General features: G+C 46.3%; 1 protein-coding gene and 1 non-coding gene across 5 annotated transcripts in view; one reads left to right on the plus strand and one right to left on the minus strand.

The window, feature by feature from the left end:
- The window catches only part of SH3BP5 (SH3 domain binding protein 5), a 77,831-nt gene that overhangs the window by 45,769 nt on the left and 7,631 nt on the right, over nucleotides 1–24,431 (minus strand). For all 4 annotated transcript variants that reach the window (XM_012508502.2, XM_003265389.4, XM_030816844.1 and 1 more), the window contains exon 3: nucleotides 3,198–3,326. In XM_012508502.2, coding sequence (XP_012363956.1) covers nucleotides 3,198–3,326 — 129 coding nt within the window. The remainder of the gene's footprint in view (nucleotides 1–3,197; nucleotides 3,327–24,431) is intronic.
- LOC115836528 lies at nucleotides 16,120–16,228 on the plus strand. The gene has a single exon (XR_004031600.1). It is a non-coding gene; the product is annotated as a small nucleolar RNA U13 (small nucleolar RNA).

Raw genomic sequence — 24,431 nt, forward strand, 5'->3', positions numbered from 1 at the left:
TCTGCCCATTAAGAGTGACTCATTCATCCCCAGGACCTGGGCATCATCTGATTTGACCCGATGACTCAGTGCCTTGCCCAGGGGACTCAGTAATTGCCCTATTGTCCTCACTGGCCAAGAGAAGGGATGAAGGGATGAAGAGATGGAGAGGAGCCACCATCCACTGCTTCCCAACAGACTAGGAGCCTCCCAGCCAGCTACCTCCTAACTCTTTTCCCAACAAAGAAGATTGGGGGTACAGAAGAGCAGGGAGTGGTGTGAAATCCGCCCCAGGATGTGTCACAGCCAGCTGGGGACCCACCTGCTAAATGGGATTTGAATGAACTCAACCCAGACGAGGCTGGATTCGCCAGTCATGCCACTCTCCATCTGCTTACCTAGCTACCAGGTGGGAAAGAGGCTGTGAGTAAAGGAGCAACGGAGAGGAAAAGCTCATGACTTCAAGGGAGGGCAGGGGAGGAACCTCTGGTCTGTTGGCGGCTCCCCAACATCATTCACTAGTTTGTTCATTTATTGATTTATACAATATTTGAGCACCTACTGTATGCTGGCATTGCAGACCCGGCAAGGAGCCAAACGAATGAAACTCTCTGCCCTTGTGGAGCTTCATACTGTAAACAAGTAAATTATAACAGGTCAGACGGGGAGAAGTCCCACAGGGAAAAAGGAAAGCAAGGCATGGGGGCTGGGGCTGGCAGGGATGGTGGGCTGGGAGTTACCATTTTAAATGTTAGCCTGAGAAGGCCTCACGGATAAAGAGACATTTGAGCAGAAACCTGAAGATGAGGAATCGGGCTATGAAAATACCAGGGTTAGGACACCACCAAACAGAGGGAAAGGCAAGTCCAAAGGCCTGAGGCAGGAGCACGTTTCACATCAGCACAGCCAAGGGAGCGATCTAAATCAGACGACCAGCCTTGAGAAACCCCGACACAAAGCCCCCTAGAGCCATCTCTGCCCCCAAACCTGAGCTCAGGAACCAGGCAAGGAAAACTTCAGGTAGAGAAGCCACTGCCGCGACTCCAGTGAGATGCTTCAACAGACCCTCCTTCAATCATTCTGCAGCATGGGCACATGGGCTGCTTTTAATAGATACGCGTGGGCTAAATGGCATCACAGAACCATAAATCCCAGTGTTAAAGACTTTCAGGAAAGGAGGTTTTCTGAATTCCTCGATATTTATCCAATGTTTAAATTAAATCCTCAGAAGCTTCTCCTCAAACCTAACCTGAACTCTCCATACTTCCATTTCAGGTCAAGAATGATACAAGCTTGGCCTACAGTGGGTAGGACACATCCTTAACTTGGGGGGGCATCTCAAAGATTGATGCAACGTGGACACTTTGGAGGGGGAATGCCTCAGGGTGCCGGAATCTGTGGGAATTGGAAAGTACTTTTTGGAGAAGGGTTTCTTCTCCTGGGAATGCTAGAGGCCTGGGCAGGGCCCAGCTGGAGGTGGAGAAAGGGAGTGGCTGCTGCTCAGGGCTTGTGCAGACCAACAAGCAATCAGAACTTTGAAGTATACAGACCAGTGCACCAGGCCAGGGAAGGAAGAAGGGTTTCAGGCAGCCACTCTGTCTAGGAATAAAGGCAGCATATCTGGCAAGGTCCAACCAGGAACTTCAGCTCAGGGTTCAGAGCACAAAACCCAAACACACAGATAAGATCTTGATAGAACTCTCAAAGCAGCAAGGGGCTCCCTTGGAGAGAAATGAGAGGTGCATGGAGATAGTTAAAAGAAGAGGAATGGTTAAGTCCTGGCCCTCATTCTCTATGGGTCTATCTTAATATATTCCTAGATTTCTGGGACTGGTATCTCCCCCACAGTACACAACATGCTGTGCACATACACAGTAGGTGCTCAGAAACTTTGCATTGTTGTTGTTCACTCATTTTTTCTCTTTTTTTTTTTTCTGAGACACAGTTGTGCTCTGTCGCCCAGGCTGGAGTGCAGTGGCACGATCTCAGCTCACTGCAACCTCCACCTCCCAGGTTCAAGCGATTCTCATGCCTCTGCCTCCCTAGTGGCTGGGATTACAGGCGCCCACCACCATGCATGGCTAATTTTTGTTATGTTTAGTAGAGAGGGGTTTCAACATGTTGGCCAGACTGGTCTTGAACTCCTGACCTCAAGTGATCTGCCCACCAAGTGATCGGCCTCCCAGAGTGCTGGGATTACAGGTGTGCGCCACCATGCCCAGCCTCACTAAACATCTTCTTACAAGTGGACACTTTTGAAGGCAGCATCTTCCATCGTGTCATAAACACACCACGGGGACAGCACTGGGTCGGTCATTTGCTAGTGAACTACAATTTGGACCAACTGCTTAGATCTTCTTGGGAAATCTGAACTCTCATCTCAAGAGGCATCACAGGGTTGGTGATTCACATTAGCTCTCTAATCAGGAAGCCCAAGCGGGTTGAGGAAGGTGAATAAAGCCCCCAGCCCAGGGCCAGCCACACAGCAGGTACCAGTAACTGTTGGGGGCTCTTTACCTTCCCCATTCACAGGGCCTGCCTATCAGGGGCTGCAGGTGACGCAAGTGGCACATCAGGTCACACAGCAGCCAAAGAAGACCAACTCCTAAACCAGAACCCATTTCCACACAGCCCCCAGCAACTGCCTGATCACAGTCCCCTCCGCCACTCCCCTTCTGGTCTCCATTTCACTGCTTCTTATTTGGGCTCTCAGGACAAAGAACCAAAGTTTCAGCAGGACGATGGCCATGGAAGTCAGAATCTGCTAAGCAGTGTATAACAACTCACCTACCAAATCTTAAAAAGGAAAAAAAAAAAGAGAAAAAGAAGAAGAACCGATGTTTCAAGAGAAGCAGAAGGCTAAACACTCCCAAGAGTGAGGCGAACGCGAGGGAGTAAGCGAATCTTTCTACTGCTGCCTGACAGGTTGTCATTAGGAGCGGAGGAGGAACACACTCTGGACACGTCCCCGTAAGTGCACTCAGCACCATCTCAGGGAGCACCCACTTGCAGGGTCATCCAAATGCCAGCACTCACACCCTATTAACAGTGTTGAGCACTGGAATGAAGCAGATTGCCGGGGGGGGTGGGTCACTGCAGATAAGATATATAGGACTCGAGCTTCTAAACTTCAGCAGGTGATACAGAGTCAAAGTCACCCTCAAAACTGAGGGGTAGTGAGGCTCAAGGTAGGGGAGACATCTATGGGGCTATCTTACCTGCCTTGCCACCCTCCGTGCCTCCCAGTAGGGCTTGGAGTCTTCCACAGCTTTGCCAATTTTCTTCACCAATTCGTCCAGTTTCACCGTTGCTTCAACCAGAACAGAGCGGAACTTCTGACGAGCATCCTGCAGCCAGGGGAAACCAAGGAAACACAGTTCAGGCTTAAGAAGGGATCTGCAAACACCTACTGGACCCAGACAGAAACACCAACAAAGGACTTTACCCAACATACAGACCCCTAAAGTAGCACCTTTACAAGACAGCGTCTAGAGCAGCACCGCCCAAAACAGCTTCCTGCCACGGCGGAAACGTCCTGTGCTCTGTCTGCACAGTGCGGTGTGGCGGCCACCAGCCACGTGTGGCTACTGAGCACTTGAAACTGGCCGGTGTGACTGAGGAAAGGAGTTTTTAGTTTATTTAATTTTAATCAGGCCGGGTGTGGTAGCTCACGCCTGTAATCCCAGCACTTTGGGAGGCCGAGGCAGGCTGATCACTTGAGGTCAGCAGTTGGAGACCAGCCTGGCCAACATGGCAAAACCCCATCTCTACTAAAAATACAAAAATTAGCCAGGCGTGGCGGCAGGCACCTGCAGTCCCAGCCACTCAGGAGGCTGGGGCACAAGAATCTCTTGAACCCAGGAGACAGAGCTTGTGGTGAGCCAAGACCATGCCACTGCACTCCAGCCTGGGTGACAGAGCACGACTCTGTCTCAAAAAAAAAAAAAAAAAAAAAAAAATGCTTAGTGAGCAACAGCAACGCAAAGTTTCTGAGCACCTACTGTGTATGTGCACAGCATGTTGTGCGCTGTGGGGGAGGTACCGGCAGGATGGACCCTTTGGAAATTAAGCCCGTCTCTACTAAAAACACAAAAATTAGCCAGGCATAGTGGGGGGCACCTGTAATCCCAGCTACTCAGGAGGCTGAGGCAGGACAATCATTTGAATCAGGAGGCAGAGGTTGCAGTGAGCCGAGATCATGCCACTGTGCTCCAGCCTGGGTGACAGAGTGAGACACTGTCTCAAAAAAAAAAAATTAATTCATTATACTTAAAATGTTTTAATTAGCATGGCTAGCAACTACTATATTGCATAGCATGGTATGGATTAAAAAGCTTTGTCCAGGACCTCTGGACAGCATGTTGTCAAAGCTCAGGATTTTAATCAGAGACATGGATTCAACGCTGCCTAAACCTCTCTCTGGGGAAGAATGTCCAGCCGTCTCTGGCAGCTTCAGTCCAAATGATGCTGTGTCAATGTTAAACACTGACTGCGAATTTATTTATTTATTTACCACATGCCAGACCTGGTGCTGGGCCTTAGGCGTGGCCCTGTCTCCAGGGCACTTACCGCCTACAGCCTGGTGGGTGAGGTAGGTATTACAGCCCATTCCAGAAAAGTCAGTGCCAGGGTGGGAATGGTCCAGGCGCCATGGAACTCAGCAGGGAAGAATGGCACCAGACCATGTATTAGAGGGACAGTCACAGGAAACTTCCAGAGGAGTACTATCTAAGCAGAAGTCCAAAGCATGAATAGGAATTCGGGGGAGGGGAGGAAAATACTGAGTCCCAAGCAGGCAGCAGAGCCTGTGTCCAGATAAGAGGGGAATGGGAACAGCATGGTGTCTGCAAGAAACCGAAGGAGGCTGGAGGTCTGGAATGTGGAGAATGGCAAGAGATAAGGGTGGCCATCCATCCTGGCGACAGCAACTAGCAACTTGGACCTTGATAGGAGTTAGGAAGGCAAAGAGGGACTGTGCAAGGCTTAATCATGTTGTAAAAGTCAAGAAATCAGATCCAAGAGGCTCTCCATAAGGGGAGAAAAAAAAATTTAAATAAGTTAGTCCCAGGTCTAGGAGGACCTATTGGAAGGGATCAGGTGATTCAAACCCCACATCCCCTCTACCTCTCCCTCAGGCATCTGCCTGACAAAGCCACACCTAGGGGAAGGAGGGACACATGCATGAGTTGTTTTTTTTTTTAAAAAAAAAGGGAAATGGCAGCCGGGCACGGTGGGTCACGCCTGTAATCCCAGCACTTTGGGAGGCTGAGACAGGCGGATCACGAGGTCAGGAGATCGAGACCATCCTGGCTAACAAGATGAAACCCCGTCTCTACTAAAAATACAAAAAAAAAAAATTAGCCAGGTGTGGTGGTGGGCACCTGTAGTCCCAGCTACTTGGGAGGCTGAGGCAGGAGAATGGCGTGAACCCGGGAGGCGGAGCTTGCAGTGACCCGAGATCACGCCACTGCACTCCAGCCTGGGAGACAGAGCGAGACTCTGTCTCAAACAAACAAACAAAAAAACTAGCTGGGCATGGTGGTGTGTGCCTATGGCCAGGGCGGAAAGATCGCTTAAGTCCAGAAGGTTGAGGCCGCAGTGAGCCGAGATCACACCACTGCACTCCAGCCTGGACGACAGACCCTGTCTCAAAACAAAAACAAAAGAAAAGAAAAGAAAGGGGAAGTGGATACTCCAAAAGAAGAACACATGATCATAAGCTATGGGCCTGGAGACTCAACACCCACTTGCTGGTAAAACACGTTTCATTGGCTAGAGGGGCCTGCCTCACAAGTAACTATCAGAAAAATTTTATGTTATTTTGAGACAGAGTCTCACTCTGTCACCCAGGCTGGAGTGCAGTGGCATGATCTCGGCTCACTGTAACCTCTGCCTCCCGGGTTCGAGCAATTCTCGTGCTTCAGCCTCCCAAGTAGCTGGAACTACAGGTGTGCGCCACCACACCCAGCTAATTTTTTTTTCGTATTTTTAGTAGAGATGGGGTTTCACATGTTGTCTAGCCTGGTCTCAAACTCCTGGCCTCAAGTAATCTACCCGCCTAGGCCTCCCAAAGCGCTGGGATTACAGCCGTGAGCCACGGCATCCAGCCAAAATTTTATTTCTAAATATGCAATTGCAGGGGTCTCATGGAAGTAAAGGAGGCTCTGATCAGTTCTAATTCATTCGGTCATCCCAAGCTGTGGGCTTTTGCTAGATGGGTTTGAAAATGCTACCGGCATTCCAAAATATGAGGATAAAAGCTTTACCTCCCATGGGAGCACCTCAGCTCCCGAGCCTGGATCCCATATCCAACACAGGCTTTGCCCCCTTTCCCCTGGTTCTGTGCCATCATCATCATCCTGATTTCCTCTGCCTTCTCCCTTATCAGACCAGGCTTAGGGTCATCCGCTGCAGCTTCTACAGGCAGAAAACAAGACTAGACTTGTTCTCCAGGGGAAGTGCCCAGGGAATAGAGAAGCCCCACAGAGCTTCCACAGGACGTGGCTTCCAGTAAGAGGGAAGCAGCATGCTGTCAAAGCCCAGGATTTTAATCAGAAACACAGATTCACTGCCGACTAAAGCTCTTTCTGCAAGGCCCTAATCAGGGCCCTCTCTATGAACCATTTGTATTACCTAAAAAATTGTTACTTTTCATCCCATAGGGATGGCTCTTAGAAGGAATCAAGGAGAACACAAATGTAAAACATTTAACAATTTCTGGGCACACAGTCAGTGCTCAATAAATGCATACAATTTTTCCTCCTGGTATAAAAAGAGACCCTGAGACCCTATTAAAAACCACCCAGGGAGTTTCCCAGAGACGAGGGCAGCTGACACGGTAGACATAATAACTTGTAACACTGTGCAGGCAGCCGCTTTGCAAGATGCACTCGCATGCATGACCGCATCCTCACGGTCACCTCCCTGGTGGTGGGCAGTGCCAGTGCTGTCCACATTCACACCAGTGAGAAAACGGAGGGCCAGATCGGTTAGCATGTGGCCTGCAGCTGGTCACATCATCCCCCAGGCCTACTCTGTTAAATGAGAATTGAGCCCCAAAGCAGTGGCCTATGGGCCAATAAGCTTAGTGCATTTAGCTGGTAAGCTGTGTAGTAAATGTCAGGGAAAATTCACATTAAAAAAAAAAATGAATTCTCAAATTTTTCATTTAAAGAAAAAAAATAGCTAGAAGTAGAGCAGAAGGTGCCCCCTTAGGCAGGGGTTACCCTCCTCTCCAGTCCCTATCACTCTGGTGCCTGAATCACTCATTCAGGTTCCCGGCCCAGCTGCTAAAGACATCTGATTTGCCGAGAGCTCTCTGGGGCACTGGTGAATACAACCCACCAACGCTGCCTTTGTGGAGAAAGAAGGATGGATACAGGGCATAGGCTGACTGACTGCTATGTGGCAGGCACTACTGTCAGTGCTTTAACCCCACCAATTTGTGCAATCGCTAACAATCGTAACAGGTAGGTGCTATTGTTGTTATTCACATTTTATAAAGGAGGAAACAGAGGCAAGGAAAAGAAAGGTAACTTGCCCATGGTCACAGAGCTGGGAAATGGCAGAGCCAACAATTAAACTCAAGCAGTGCTAAGACTACTTATATACATTGAGCAACAGACACATGGCTGAGAAGGCCACCCAACCCAAGTGAGACGTGAAGAAAGGGGATTCCACCAGACAGAGAAGGGGGAACTTCGACCCTCCAGCACGGACGGGCTGGCCTGGTAGGGCTGGAGCGAGGACACCTCCTGGGCAATTATAAAGGCATCCCATGAACTCTATCCCATGAACAATGGGAGGCCATGGCATGGTGGGGAGAAGGGGAGATTATTTCTTGCTTCTTTCTTTGCAGAAGATTTTCTGGTGCTAGTTCATCACTGAAATTCTGTCTCCCTCTGCTATTCTCTATTTGCCATTTCTCTTCCTTTGGCCATAAATCACATCTCAAAATCAAACCTTTTAACCTGGTTCTGTGTGGTGAGTTTTCTTCCCATAGGGTTACTTAAGTCTCAAGTAATTTATTTCCAATGCACCCTTTGTCAGAAATAATTAAAGAATGCATTCTACCACAAAAAGGAAACATAATCATAGTTTACTAGATGGCTCAACTGTGAATAGCACTTACCTAGCGGCAATAAAGTAATCAAATACTAACCACAATGGATTCTGCTGAGAAGACAGGAGATGGGAAAAGTACAGGACAGAGGGTGAAAAGAGACAAAAACCTCATCTTCCATAGCAGGATGTCAACAGATAGTCACTCAAATGAAAAAAATCAAGAAGTAGTCACACAATACATACTACTTGGTCATAGAAGTAAATACCTCCATCAGCTAAAATATATTAAACTAATATAGTTAACAGTCTAGGGGAGAAAAAAACAGGGGTAGGGTGGGAGAATGGGATACTATAGGGCTTTTTGTTTGATTTTGTGTTTTTGTTTTTTGGGGGTTTTTTGGGTTTTCATTTTCACTTGCTCTTAGCCAAAAGGCCGAGAATCGATGCGGTTTTTGTTTTCTTAAGAGACAGTCTTGCTATGATGCCCAGGCTGGAGTATGGTGGCTATTCACAGGCATGATTATATCACACTGTGGCCTCAAACTCCTGGGCTCAAGGGATCCTCCTGTCCCTTCCAAGTAGCTGGGACTACAGGTGTACAACACGATGCCTGGTTTTTGTTTTCAACTGTAAAATACCATAGATTTTTCTAAGCAGGGGCATGACCTGATCAAATTTAGGTTTTACGAAATTGTTACCTGGGTGCAGAGTATGTTAAAAGACTCCTCAGGTGATTCTGATGGGCAGGTTCAGGGCCCGCCAGTCTGACTGATGCCCTTTTTGTGACTATCTGTATTAAGTGTGTGACCATCAAAGGGTATTAAACCCAGAAGACTTGATTTGACATCAGCGTTTCCTCCTATAAATGAGGCTGTGCTGCCAGGAATGATGCATGACTAGCTGACTTCCAACCACCAACAAGCCTATTCATCAAAGAGGCATTGAAACGAAACACAAAGCCAGTCTTCCCCGCCCCACACCCACCCCACCCCCACCCCCCCACCCCCGCCCATAAGAAAAAGCGCCCCCAGCTGTTACCATTCCACTGAGGATCACAGTTACTTGGGTAACAGTTCCCAAAAGTATTGAGGTATGAGAGGCCACAAACCAAAATCTTTCCTGTCTCCCCAGCGTTACAGCCCTAATATTCGTTGGTCCTCACCCCCACCTCTCAGTCCCTAGTGATGGGACAGGGCCTGGCCACAGCCATACTCCTAGCCACAGTGATTGTTCTATGAACAGGGGCGATAGAAATGACCCATCATAACCAATGAGACTTCATTTCCGGACCTTTCTGCAACTGTTAGAGGAAGTTTCTTCCACTTGAGATGTTTAAGAGGATGGAATGAAGGCCTGCAGCAGACAGCAGCCATCTTGGCATCATGAGGGGAGAGCCTGACAGAGAAGAAAGAAGGGAAGGAGACCCCTAGGAGGTCCCAGTGGCACTTTGAGCCTCTGGACCCAGCAACGCCATACAGTCTAACCCTATACTCCTCTTCCCTGAGCCAAGACAGGCCCCCTTCCATCATCATCATTGCTTTCTATTTTGTTCAAGCCAGCTAGAATTGTATTGCTGTCACTTGTAGTTGAATTAAGCCTTAAACATACGATTGAAAGATACACCTTATGGAATCCATATCAGCATAGGACAGCAAGGGCCAACCCACATTCTGTAGCATGGCAAAGCACTGTAATTAAATACAGGTAACTGCTGGAGGGCTTCTGCCCCTGACAATAAAGCCATGTGTATAAGGAGCAGCGTCTGTGGAATTTAGTTCAACCTAGCTTTTATAAAGCATTTCTTTAAATACATCTTAAAGCCACCTTGCCACAATTGAACTTGGACTTTTTGTCTTGTTTCTTAAAGAAAAGACTTGACCGTGATTCTTTGTCTCCTGCAATTATAAGCAAATGTGTTTTCCAAGATCAGAGTAGGGGTGGCTTCGGGAATGTCCAGGGAGGAGAGTAAGCTGACTGCTTTCCCTGCAGGAAATGAGCCATGGAGGGGAGTGACTCAAAAGTACAAACTTATCTGAGAGAGCGAGCAGATCTTCCACCAGTCAAGAAAAAGAATCCGTTTACCATCTCAGGGCTGTTTAGCAGGGGAGTTTTTAGATCAGCACTTGAAAGAGTTCTCAAACAGTTCCCTCTGCTTGGAGGAGGCCTCAGCTCTTCAAATCTGAAAATTGTGTTTCATCCATTAGGTGACTCAGACTGAAGGTAATTTATTCAAGCAAAGAATTGCTGGGGGTGGCAGAGTCTCCCTGTTTGACTGTGTCAGTGTGTCAGACAAACAATCTTGTGTCAGATAAGAGCTCAAGCTAAACCACACCAGCCAGCACCAGTATACAGCGGAAGCAGCATGCAGGTTGAACATGCAGCACACAGGATGAGTCCCTGTTTTCTGGCCAATCGCTCACCTGCTCACCTCAATTACTTGCCTGGAAACTGAGAATCGTGGCTTTTCCTCTTCACAGGTGTCCCCAGAATTAAGTGAGATAAAGATGGGATGGTGATGTTTTAAAAATAACTGTCCTACATGTTAGAGACGACACCGTACTTCAAAAGATCCTTACTAATGCCATTTACAAGTATACCACCTTCAGTTGGCAGAAAGAGGTTTCGCAGGCATTATCTGAGACACACAACAACCCTGTAAAACAGGCTCAGCCAGAATTTCCATCCCGAGTTTACAGATAAGAACACTGGAGGCCAGGTGCGGTGGCTCACTCCTGTAATCCCAGCACTTTGGGAGGCTGCAGGCAGATCACCTAAGGTCAGGAGTTCGAGACCAGCCTGGCCAACATGGCAAAACCCCATCTCTACTAAAAACACAAAAATTAGTCAGGCATGGTAGGTGCCTGTAATCACAGCTACTCGGGAGGCTGAGGCAGGAGAACTGCTTGAACCCAGGAGGTGGAGGTTGCAGTGAGCTGAGATCATGCCACTGCACTCCAGCCTGGGTGACAGACACTCTGTCTCAAAAAAAGAAAAACAAAAGAAAACTGGAGCGTTGGAGTTCCAGGTGACCTAATCTCTTTGCATAAGGTCACAGGACTATCAAGTGTCAAGTGTTAGATGAAAGCAGACATCTTCAGTATTTTTTGTTTTTTGTTTTTTGAGACAGGATCTCTCTCTGTTACCCAAGCTGGATGCAGTGTCGCAATCATGGCTCACTGCAGCCTCCACCTCCTGGGCTCAAGCAATGCCCCTACCTCAGCCTCCCAAGTAGCTGGGACTACAGGCACGTACGACCACACCCGGCTAATTTTTAAATTTTTTGTAGAGATGAGGTCTGTGTTGTCCAGGCTGGTCTCAAACTCCTGGGCGCAAGTGATTCTCCTGCCTCAGCCTCCCAAACTGTTGTGATTACAGGCGTGAGCCACTGCAACCAGCCATCTTCAGTCTTCTAGTCCAGTGTGTCAGTCACTTCACCAGTGGCTCTCGGAGTGCGGTCGGGCAAAACCACTGGTGGGGGTGGGGATGGGGATGGGGCACCTGGAAACCTTTTCAAGGGGTCTGCAACATGGAAGCCATTTTCATTAATAAAGACTTGCCATTTTCACTGTCAGAAAATTCTGAGTGTTCAGTAGAGTTTTCCAGAAGCTACCTGACAGGTGACACGGCAAGAAATGACATGACATGCAGAAGTAGGTGAGAGAATCCAGCTCTTCTATTAAGCCAGACATTAAAGAGACTTGTGAAAGCATGTAAAACAATTACTCTTTCGTTGAATTTTTTGTTTGGAAAAATAGTCCTTTTTCATAAAATATATTATTTTTGTTAACATGTAATAGGCTGATTGTCATTTTAATGAATATAGACCTTTGAAATAAATGTCTTGATTTTTATATGGCAAATATTAATATTATCCACAAAAACGAAGCTCTCTGGGGTACTCAATGATTACCAAGAACGTGAAGGGGGACCTGCAGCCAAAAAGTTTCCAGTGTGCTGCATGGCACCTGCCCTCAGGCCTGCTCTACATAGACCCCTCTTGAACCAAAGGCAAGAGTGTACTTTCAATAAGAATGAAGCAGTTGTTGCTTCTCAGATCTTTTTTAAATGCTTCTGATTTTGTCAGGGAGAAAGACTCCATTTGGTACCACAATGTCTTCAGCACCTGTATACGTTTGTTAATCTCTTTCTTAAAGAAAAGGGAAGCTAATCCAGGCTCAGAGCCTTCCATAAAGAGGGGAATCTGCTAGAATTTGATAAGGAAAACAATCCACCAGAAACAACGTAACATTACTCTGAAAGTCATAAGCTGTACCCTGACAAGGTGGGCACTTCCTATGTATACATTACTCTTTAAAAAAACGCCTGCTTAAAAAAATGTATTTTCCTTTGATGGTTTTCCATTTATAATAAGGATATTTCCTTTTTAAACTGAAGTAAGACTGGGCACAGTGGCTCACGCCTGTAATCCCAGCACTTTGGGAGGCCAAGGCGGGTGGATCACCTGAGGTCAGGAGTTTTAAGACCAAGCTGGCCAACATGGTGAAACCCAGTCTCTACTAAAAAATACAAAAAAAAAAAAAAAAAAAAAAAAAAGCCGGGCATGGTGGCAGATACCTGTAATCCCAGCTACTCGTGAGGCTGAAGCAGGAGAATTGTTTGAACCTGGGAGGCAGAGGTTGCATGAGCCGAGATCATGCCATTGCACTCCTCCCTGGGCAACAAGAGCGAAATGTATCAAAAAAAAAAAAAAAAAAAAACCTAACGTAAAAACATGAACCAATTTAAAAGACAACGTGGAATAAATAGCACATGCAGTCCTAGGATATGGCAAAAATGACGGTGGCAGCAGCAGAATAACTGGAGTTAGGGAAATCCAGCCCTAGAATGATGGGAAAGTCTCTGTTAGCAGGAACATACTAGAATTCTATGATAAAAGGCACTGTGAAAACATCCTGACTTACTGGCCAGTGGTAAAGGTACCTGAAATGTTCCATTCACTATCACTTTTAATGGCAAAAACCACAATTACTTTTGCACCAACCTAATACAAATCATGCTTTCTTTTCACCCATCCAATCTATTCTCTAAGAGCACTTGTGGCAGCTACTAGAAAACACAAAGAAACCACTTTAAATAGCTCTTGGTTGAAAAGGGAGCAAGTGCTCTCCAGTGCTGGCTGATGGAACTTCTGTGACGATGACATGTGCTACATCTGTGCCATCCAACACAGAAGCCGCAGCCACTTGTGGCCAAGCAAACACTTGAAATGTGGCTGGTGCAACTGAGTTTTGTATTTTACTTAACTTCAAGGGACCAGGCACGGTGGCTTACACCTGTAATCCCAGCACTTTGGGAGGCCATGGTGGGAGGATCTCCTGAGTTCAAGAGTTTGAGACCAGGCTGGGCAACATAACGAAACCCCATCTCTACTAAAAACACAAAAATTAACCTGGTGTGGCAGTGCATGCCTATAGTCCCAACTACATGGGAGGCTGAGGCAGGGGGATTGCTTGAGCCCAGGTGGTCAAGGCTGCAATGAGCCAGGATCGTCCCACTGCACTCCAGCCTGGATGACAGGGCGAGACTCTGTCTCAAAAAATTAAAACTTACTTAACTTACTGATTTTTTTTTAATTGTTTTTGGGGATGGAGTCTCACTCTGTCGCCAGGGCTGGAGTGGAGTGGCGCGATCTTGGCTCACTGCCACCTCTGCCTCCCAGGTTCAACAGACTTAATGATAATTTAAATAGCTGCGTGTGGCTAGTGGCTGCCCTACTGCACAGCACAGGCCTAGCCCTAGACCCTTCTCTGCTTTGAGAGATCCTGCCGTGCTTTTTGGGGGCCTCAGGATGCCTTCCCTCCTGCCTCTGTCTGGTTTTTCTTTTTAGTCCCAGCTCCTGCTGGGAGGGGCTTTCATAGCCCTGAGGGCCAGAGCAAGCTGATTCTACCTTAAGATTTCTGCAGCAGAGATAAAAGCACAAAGACTGCACCAGGGCAGAGTGGGGGACCAAGGGAGCCAAACCAGAAAGGCCGAGGCAGGAGGGTGTAGGAGCCAGGAAGAAGCAGAGGTAGAGAACAGGGGTATGGATGAAGACCACCAGGGAGCCGGAGCAGCCACAACACTCCTGCCCACAGCATAGGCCCAATTCCACAGCAGTTGGTGTCATCCAACTAGAAGACCCAGGTGAAACAGCCCCAAGGTGACAAATAAAAATGGAAAGGAATGGAATAGGAAGAACATACTAGGATCTTCAAGTTGGGGAGAACTTCAAGATCACTGCGGGAAACCAGGGACCTAATTCCCCTTCCCGTAAGTCCTTTTCTTTTCTCATCTCAGGCCCTGACCGACTTCAGGAGTAGGGGCCCCTCAGAGTGTCGGCCAGACCTGCTACTTCCTTCTGTGAGGACTTGCCACCGTGTTTCCAATACAAGACTCCCTCTCTCAGGAATCAGAACAGAGGAAACCAGAGGAGGGAGAGACAGACAAAAACAGAGGTGAGAGACAGAAAAAAGCAAATGTGGAGGGAACCATGAGGTGGCACGGGAGGGGCAGTGAGAGATGCCCCGGGCTCCTGATTCTAATCCTGTGACAACACGGTCATATGATGTATCAATCAAACAGGACACTTTTGAGAATAAGGAGAGGCACTATTAATAACTGTGCTGGGACCACAGGCATCCACCAAGACTGCCAGGGCCAACTGAGACATGTGGTTTCCCTACGCATCCAAGCCAGTGACACTTCCCCTCCCTTGAGTTCCACGAGACTCCTACAACCTTTCAGAAAATCCTCTCTTTAATTTAAGCTATTTGAGTGGGTTGTGGGACAAAATGCAGGACAGTCTAATCCCAGCTTGGGCATCGCCCAGCTCCAGACCCTCTGGGCAAGCCCTGTGCATTCAACAGCTTTGACAAGGCCAGATCCTATTTCTTCACTCCAACCCTTTCCAAGGCATCACACTGCCTGTCCTTATCTGAACCACCAAGAGATTCCTTTCACTAAGAGGACAGAGAAGAAGTAAGAAAATATAGGGGTCATCATGGTTTTCTCCTTCAAGTTTCCCTCCTCTGAGGTTAACAAGGGTCTTGGACCCTTTTAAGGCCTAAGTAGAACCAATTCCCTCCTAGACAGAAAGGGTCTGGTTTAGAACTCTGATCTAACTATAAAGTGTTTCCAAACAAGCAAGTGAGCACCCAGTTCCACCTCCTAGAACATCGCAGCTCTCCTTTCAATCCTTGGCCTGTGTCAAGATTCCATAACCAAAGGGAAGTGCTGCTATTTGGAGGCTGAGTTAAGGCAAAAGGCTCTTTAACTTTTTAGTGTAAAATAATTTCAAACTTGGAAAAAACGAGGGTAAGATGCAGACACCATGCCCCTTTACCCTGAAATATTTTGGGTGCATATTTCCTAAAGATGAGGCCATCCACTTATATAACCAGAGTACAATAATCAAAGTCAGAAAATTAACGTTGGTACAATGCTATTAATCTGGTCTACAACTTTCTCCAAATTGCATCAATTGTCCCACTAATTTCTTTTATAATAAACGGCAAAAATTGTTTTCCTGGTCCAAGATCCAATCTAAGAGTCATACATGGCATTTTGTTATCTAACATTCTTTCATCTGGAACTTTGTCTTTGTCTTTCATAGCCTCAATTTTTAAATAATATGAGCCAGTTATTTTGTAGAATATCATTTGGAAAAGACTCGCCTTTTTTTTTTTTTTTTTTTTTTGAGACGGAGTCTCACTTTGTCACCCAGGCTGGAGTAGTACAGTGGCACGATCTTGGCTCATTGCAACCTCCGCCTCCCGGGTTCAAGTGATTCTCCTGCCTCAGCCTCCTGAGTAGCTGGGATTACAGGCACTCACCACCACACCCAGCTAATTTTTGTATTTTTAGTAGAGACGAGGTTTCACCGTGTTGGTCAGGCTAGTCTCGAACTCCTGACCTCGTGATCCGCTGGCCTCGGCCTCCCAAAGTGCTGGTATTACAGGTGTGAACCACATGCCTGGCCAAGACTCCCTTTCAGTTCATCTTTTTTATTGATGTTACACAGGCACCAGAATGGAATTGAACCAATTACAAAAAAATGTTTAAAATAGCCCAAGGTAGACTCTTTTGTAGTTCATAAGTGTGATGACTGGCTATTCACGTGTATGTGTGAGATATGCCATCCTCGAATTTTTTTATGATATGATATGGGCACATTACTCATCTGCTATGAAATGGAAAAAAAAAAAAAAAGCCCAAGATACAAAGCACCACGAACAAAAGAAAAACCTCATTAGCCCTTTAAACGTGCGAGCAAGCACAGGGGTCAGTCCTACAAGGCCCGAGAGGATGGACTGAAGTTACATAACAACCCTGCATGCACGTAAGCAAGGACGTGCTCATGCACACAGCTAGAAAGACTGGTGGGACCCAGTGCTTTTTCATTTATGGCCAAACACATGTTCTTAAATCCACAGGATTCTTTGTGTAAGAGGATATAGAAATGCTGAAACAGCCGTGTTTTACTGAATTCAGCCACAAAAGCACCATTTCCATGTTTACGCCAGGAGGCTTCACATAGTTCCTCAACTGCAAGACCTACGATTTTTTTCAAAAATTCACAATCATTCGATTTCAGACAGATTACACCATTGATGTGCATGTTTATAGGGGCTGATGTTTCAACCACCACCCAAGCTGTTGTGAAATACAAGGTCCACTTTATAATTAGCACGAGTCTTAGAATCAGGGCGATATGGTGAGTTCATGGCCCAGCCTCAGAAAGCTCTAGAGATCAGTTAGTGTAGCCTGCACAGGAATCACACATCCACCCACCACAGCATTCCAGGCAGGCTGGCTGGCTGACTTCTGCTGGCTTTTGGATAACCTCCCTCCTGCCTTCAGCTAATCAAAATGTTAAGAAAGGAGAGCACAGGATGCAAAAGAGTCAAAGTCAACGGCTGTAACTTTAGAGACACAGGAGAAATGACCAGAAGGAACAGCTAAAAACATCATTTCATCGGAATAGAACTAGGGGTGCGGGGGAGTGAGGTAGAGAACTTTCATTTTTCATTATAACTTATCAGGGGCTCTTTTAAAAAAACTGTATCCAAGTATTGTTTCAATAAAAATAAAATTTTAAGTCTATTACAGAATAGATTGATTACAGAGCTTTTGTATTCCCCCAACTGTCAAGACCGAAGGTGGTTCAAAATTTATTCAACATGTGGCTAGATCAGAACGGAGATCCCAGTCAAACAATATCAGGGCTGGAAAAAAGTTAGCCCATCTTTTAGTTTAGATGCTCCCATTTCACCGATGAAGTGACTGAAATCTCAGGAGATAAAGATCCTCTCCCAAGGATCTATACCTGATTAATATCAGGGCAAAGACTGAAAACCTGCTCCCCTAAGTCCTAGACAGCATTCTTTCATCTAAGCAGCCTCAGGGGGGGTCTCAATATGCATCCGCTATGCCTCCAAACACAAACTATTTAAGGGTTATAGGCTCCAGCCTCAGATTCCTGGATTCATTACACATCCTGGCTCCACCACCCCTTGGCTGTGTGACCTAAGAGAATTGACTTATTCACTCAGTGCCTCCCTTTCTCATCAACATTCTGAAGGACTGTTGTGAGAATGAATAGGATAAACTATAGAAGCCACTTAACACAAAACTTAGCATATAATAACCTTTCACAAAATAGTGGTTATTTTTACTTAGGTGCCATTATTTAATAAATGGCTAAGGGGCTGGAAGAGGAAAGGATCAACATTTGTTGGACATATATGCCAGGTACCATGCCAGACACTTTACAAACATCACCATATTTAACGCTTAACAGCCCTTGTAAGATAGGTATTGCCCTTCACATTTTAGAAGGAAATTAAACCCAGATAAGCTGATATAACTTACCAAGACTGTACAGCACATTGAGAGGCAAAGAGAGAATTCAGATCCAGCTCTGAGCTCCAAAGCCCACACTTTCCACCATCATATGCTATGTAGCTATGTAGTTTAGTTTCTATCAGCTCCAAAAAAAAAAAAAAAAAGCTTTCCTATGTTTTTTTTTTTTTTGTTTTTTGTTTTTTTTAAGACAAGAGTCTCGCTTTGTCACCCAGGCTGGAACACAGTGGCATGACCTTGGCTCACTACAACCTCCACCTCCCAGGTTCAAACGATTCTTGTGCCTCAGCCTCCCAAGCAGCTGGGATTACAGGCATGCACTACAATACCTGGCTACTACTTTTTCTTTTTTGTATTTTAGTAGAGATAGGGTTTCGCCATGTTTGCCAAGCTGGTCCCAAATTCCTGGCCTCAAGCGATCTGCTGGCCTCGGCCTCCCAAACTACTGGGATTACAGGCGTGAGCCACTGCGCCCAGCCTCCTATGCATTTTTTGACCCTAAGTTTCATAACATTGAAGTGTGGTTTTAACAAGTTCTAAGTGGGGAAGTAGATTTAATTTCTATCAAATAAATGCAATACCGGGACTCTCTTTCCCCAGAGAAGACCCAGCAAAACCAGTGGCAGGGAAAGAAAACAGCACATCTATCTGGAATAGCCCAAGGGGCTTTAGAACCCTACCACCCTGAACTATAAAGCAACAGTCTAATTATTGTAGTACCTCTGGCTCTAGGCTCCACTAATTTTTTCTAATAGGCATTGAAGCCATGCCATAATTTTTTTCTCAAAATTTTTAAGAAATGGGCAAAGTGGCAAAGAATTCCCCATGGCAAGGCCCACAGCATTATTAAAAACTGTCCATCTTGCCTTTATCGTGGCTGGTTTATTTAAGGTCACTGGGAATACTAACCAAAGTCCTTGCTTTGCTGGCTGGTTAACCATTAAAACACCCCAAGAAGACACTGAAACGTAGTTGTTTATGAAGTCTCCCCACAGAAAGGAAGGGAAGAAAGGAAGAAAGTATATGTCCTACAGGCCTCAAAATGAGCCACTGTCTCTAAATCACCATGAGGGTGGCAGTTTTCAAACATGGCCTACAACTCTTTGGCACTGCCCCAGGATCAAGAAGAATTAGAATCCAGGTGGGCTCATGACTGCTTGGACCAACAGATTATAATAGACGAGCTGCTCTGAAGGTTTCAAGGCTCAGTCAGAAAAAGCCAGGAAGCTTGTACCTGGTCATCTTAGGACACTCACTCTGGAAGAAGCCAGAAACCAAAAGGAAGCAAAAGTACCACACTAGAAAGGTCACACGTAGGCACTCTGGTTGCAACTCCAGCTGAGCTCCCAGCATAAGCTTTCAGAGCCAGCATCCACTGTCAGACACAAGAGTAGGCCATCTCCAACGTCCAACCAAGCCGTCAACGACTACAACCAGGCTGGCATCTGACTGCATAAAACTCCTCAAGCAAGGACCGCCCAGCTGAGCCCTCTCAAAACCCTCTCCAAATTCCTGACCCACAAATCATAGGCAAAACAGAACAGTTGTTTTAAGCTATTAAGGCTTGGGATAATGTTAGGGAGAAACAGTAATCAGAACAATGAAGAAGAAAAACACCCCCTTTCTTCTTCCGATAAAGCCAAAAATCAAGTAAGAGAACATTAAATCTGTGGGCTTCAAATCTAGCAAAACAAAGCTGAATCCTTTTGCATGCTGGAAACAAAAGGGTGTGGTGAATGAAGACAATCAAATCCCATTCATCATGCTTTGGTTGCGTTTAATGCCAAACAATGAAAGATTTACATTAAGAGGGCTGGGCTGCAGTTATAATAAACAGCGGATATTCCTCTCATTGTCTCCCTGATAGCAGTTTCTTTCTGTCAGAGCAAACATTAACATCTCTTAGATAATCCAGCAAAACACAGCAAAGGAAAAAAAAAAATCAGGCAAGAATAGAACAAAATTTTTTCCATCTTCCTTTAAGGAAATGAAAGGGGCTGACTTGCTGAGCTCTCCAAGAGCTGCTTTGCAAAGTCTGTGATACTCTTGGTTAAAATGCACTACAAAAAAGCAGTATAGTCTTTAATGTTGGAAACACCTACGTGGCAATCGGCAGACTAAGTAACTCTCAACGAGAAGGGCTGGGCAAAGTTACCTGGGCTGCCTGCCAAAGGATGAGGTTCAATAGATGTTTAATTCATCCAGCCAAAACACACACACACACCACTACGTTAAAGTCCCTACAACAAATGCTGACAAAGAAAAATAACAGCTCAAAATTAAAAGGCTACAGTCCACAGGGACCACATCTCTGTCAACTTGGGGATTTGAAGACTCTCATTAACCACAGGGATAGCAATGAATCCATCAACCCCCATAGCCTGTCTTCTTTTGAGATGACACCTCAGAGTCAGAGGGTAGGCACCTCGAATACAGCTGGGGATACAGTCACCTGATTTGTAGGAAAGTCGGCGTGTACTGCAATAGCAAGCACTTATGATCCTGCCATGGGTTTCAGCTGAGGGGCCAGGAGAGTTTGTGTGTTACCTTGTTGATATTTGTAGCTTAAACGGAAGACATGCCTAGTTTTTTTTAAGGTAATACAGTCCTTGTCAATATTAGATAGCTATTTCTATGTTCTAGCCAATGGCCAGAACATGTTTTGGCCACTAATAGCATTTTGCTAATGTGGCTACCATGAATGAAGCAGCTGTGCAAGAGAACCTATATGTGCCCACATTTATCCATATAGAAATGATGCTAACAGTCAAATACATAGAGTAACTAAGTTCGAATATCTACATATTCTTAATATTTGGAATGTTTTCCATTATATCTTGATTTATTGTATTTTCTAAATAAGCATATATATGACGGTTTCTTGGCTGTAGATCCTAAAGTGCCTTTATAGCACTTTTCATCCTTCCATGAATTACAACTACAGTAGCTTAACAATACACTAATTCATCAAGCAAACCCACAACATCAGGTTTTATCTACAATTAAGGCAGGAACAACCAATCCAAAGCTTTTCTCATCAGCCTTCATAGTTTCTAAAATTCCTTCCAGAGAAATTCATTTATTTGGCTTATAAAGACTTTTTTTTTTTTTTTAAAACAGGCTTCATTCCCCACCCCCATCCCATGAAAATTATAACATATGGTCATTGTAAATATTTCAGAAAACACCAAGAAATGAAAACTAAACATCACCAGCATCCTCAGCAGATAGCAACAACTGGTAACATCTGAGGGTACATTTTTCTAGAGCCAGGCTTCTCAAACAATGTGGTGATGGATCTTCCCCCATCCAATCCACCGTAAATCAATACTTCTGTAGAATAAAAACAAACTAGGAAAGTAAAATGCCACCTGGATGTCACAACATCAAACTGCCAAAAAAAAAAAAATTCTAAAGTCTTACTCTCAATGTCTGTATTTACTTCACCATAATTGGTAACAAGCAGTTCACATTCTTTGGCCCACGCAAGAATAACTATGTTAGGGCCAGGCGCGGTGGCTCACACCTATAATCCCAGCACTTTGGGAGGCCAAGGCAGGCGGATCATTTGAGGTCGGGAGTTCGAGATCAGCTAGACCTACATAGTGAAACCCCGTCTCCACTAAAATACAAAAATTAGCCAGGCATGGTGGTGGGCTCCTGTAATCCAGCTACTTGGGAGGCTGAGGCAGGAGAATCGCTTGAACCTGGGAGGCGGAGGTTGCAATGAGCCAAGATCATGCCACTGCAGTCCAGCCTGGGCAACACAGTTGAGACTCCGTCTCAAAAAAAATAATAATAATAACTATATTAGGCCTGTCTTCTCATATGCATATATTCTTTTACTATATATATGGTTTTATATATGCTCTATATAGTTTTATATATATTTTATGTATAGTTTTTTTTTCCCCCACTAAGTAGACCATGGCCATTTGTCCATATCCACACATCATCTTTTTTTAAAGTGAAAGGCCACTCTTAAAATGCTAACACCCCCAAGCAAGGCAGAATCTCACAGGTTCATGAGCCAACCTGTGCCTAAGTGGACAGGTTCTGGGGAGGGAAAGGAGAACAACAAGGTTGTGTTTTACCAGTGTCACAACTGTCCTCACAGTCAGTCTGTCCAAGAACAGACTGGGAGGCCAGGCGTGGTGGCTCATGCCTGTAATTCCAACGCTTTGAGAAGCCAAGGCAGGAGGACTGCTTGAGCCCAGGAGTTTGAGACCAGCCTGGGCAACAAGGAGAGACTCCATCTCTACAAAAACAAAAATTAGCCAGGCGTGGTGGCGTGCTCCTGTAGTCCCAGCTACTTGGGAGACTGAGGTGGGAGGATCACTTGAGCCCAGGAGTTCGAGGCTCCAGCAAGCTATGACTGTGCCACTGCACCCTACCCTGGGCAACAGAGGCCAACACCGTCTCAGGAAAAAAACAAAAACAAAGCGGGAGGCCGGGCGCGGTAGCTCACACCTGTAATACCAGCACTTTGGGGGGCTGCAGTAGGCGAATCATGTGAGGTCAGGAGTTGACCAACCTGGCCAACATGGCAAAACCCCGTCTCTACCAAAAACACAAAAATTAGCCGGCTGTGGTGGCACATGCCTGTAATCCCAGCTACTCGGAAGGCTAAGGCACGAAAATCGCTTGAACCTGGGAGGCAGTGGTTGCAGTCAGCAGAGATCACATCATTGCGCTGCAGTTTGTGAGACTCTGTCTCAAATAAATAAATAAATAATAAATAAAGCAGGGCTCACTCAGGGAAACTAATTTTCACATCACAGCAGGCAGGCCACAGCGCAACGCCCTGCTGATCCAGTGACTACAAAGTCCATCCCGCTGTAATCCTGGCCTGTACAAGCCCTCCCTCTGACCCCTTTCCCAGTGCCGATCTGACAAAGAAAGGTCATGGCATGACCTGGGGGAAGAGAACAACAGAGCCACTGCCAGGCCCCATGGCCAGTGTGGCCCCAGTGGACATTTCCTGGGAACCTTCTCTGTTTGCAGCACCCAGCGGGTCTCAGCCCACCCTGCCAGCCAACCACACAGGGGGCCCTCTTGTCCACTCAGGCGGGGCAGCTCTCAAAGCACTCTCTCACACAGCATCCGTTACCATCCTCCAGGCCACCCAGGGATGTAGGCAAGAATCGCAGCCCCCAGATCCAAAGATGAGGAGACTGAGGCTTCCATGTGCCAAGTATCCCTAGAAGTCAGCAGACCTCTGATTTCAACCTGTATCACCTGATGTCAAGACAGCTGTCTTCCCTCCACCTGCCCTTCCCCACGGCTTTGGTTATTTCACAGCAAAAACTGAGACACAATCCCATTTTAAAGAAGAAACTGAGGCACAGAAATTACATAATCTGGCAGAGGTCCCACAGCTATGAAGAGGGGAGCTGGGATTCAGTGCCAGGCGGTCTGGCTCCAGAGGCCAAGCTTTGCCGGCTGTGCTATATAGCTAAGTCACTCTACAAGTTTCAAATGTTGCCCCACTCACCTACTTCCCCAAAGGGAAATAAGCAGTATGGGGGGACCACTGAAGCCCAAGACCTTAAGTACCACCATTCTGATGGCCAAACTTCAAGTCAGAGCTATGGGGACAGCGCAGCAGCCCTGACTCAGGCTACCCTGAACAGATGCAAAGACCACACATGTGTTTTTTCTTTATAATCAGCCAATCACCAAAGGTCCTGTTAACACTCTACCTCTCCCCACCCCAACCTTCCTCAACCTGCAGACGATGTCTGTACCGTCAGCGATCTTCCTCCTCCACTTCAAGGCTGCTCTGGATGTTATCTTCAGACTATTTGGGGTCTGCAGGCCTCAACTCTGATGCCCCCTATTTCAACAAAGCTTTGGCCTCTCCAAGGGCCCTGAGTGACTCTCCCAGAATCCCCCCTCACCCTGCTACAGTTGCTTCCTTGGATCCAGGAGACTGCAAGCTCCATGAGGCAGGGACGTGCCTGATTATTTGTTGACCACCCTGGTCCCCATTGCCCCACACAGTATTTGCTGCAGGAAGGCCTCCAGGCCAATGTTTACTTCAACCAGATCTCACCTGTGTACAAGAAGGTCGGGGGTGTAGGGGCTCTGCCAGCCCAGACCGGGCAGCCTGCCACCAGGCCTGGAATCTGGTGCAGCTTCAAGAAACAGTTACTCCTCCCTCCCCTGGTCTATCTCTTGCTTCAAACATTCCGTAGCAGTTTCTTCAAAGCACACCTGAGTCTTACAGGACCTAGTCCCTAGTGCATTCCACCCACACATGTTTTAATGGAGAAAGCGCTGGGACGTATCACTGTCCTTTGATAGAGGAATTTTTCTCCTGATTTGTGCTAATAATTCATGAGAGAGGGGCCAGGCATCTTCCAGTTCACTCTCACCTCCAAGTTTCTAAGCTCAAAACAGAGTTTTTGGTTGTACCACTGCTCCTTGGGTCCAAACAAAACAAAAAAAAAGTTTTAAGAGAAAACATTTGCTGGTATTTGGAGGGAGGAAAGGCAGAGATAATGAGTGCTGGCTTAAGCATGTTT

The sequence above is a fragment of the Nomascus leucogenys genome, chromosome 8 (assembly GCF_006542625.1).
Source record: "Nomascus leucogenys isolate Asia chromosome 8, Asia_NLE_v1, whole genome shotgun sequence".
Lineage (NCBI taxonomy): Eukaryota > Metazoa > Chordata > Mammalia > Primates > Hylobatidae > Nomascus > Nomascus leucogenys.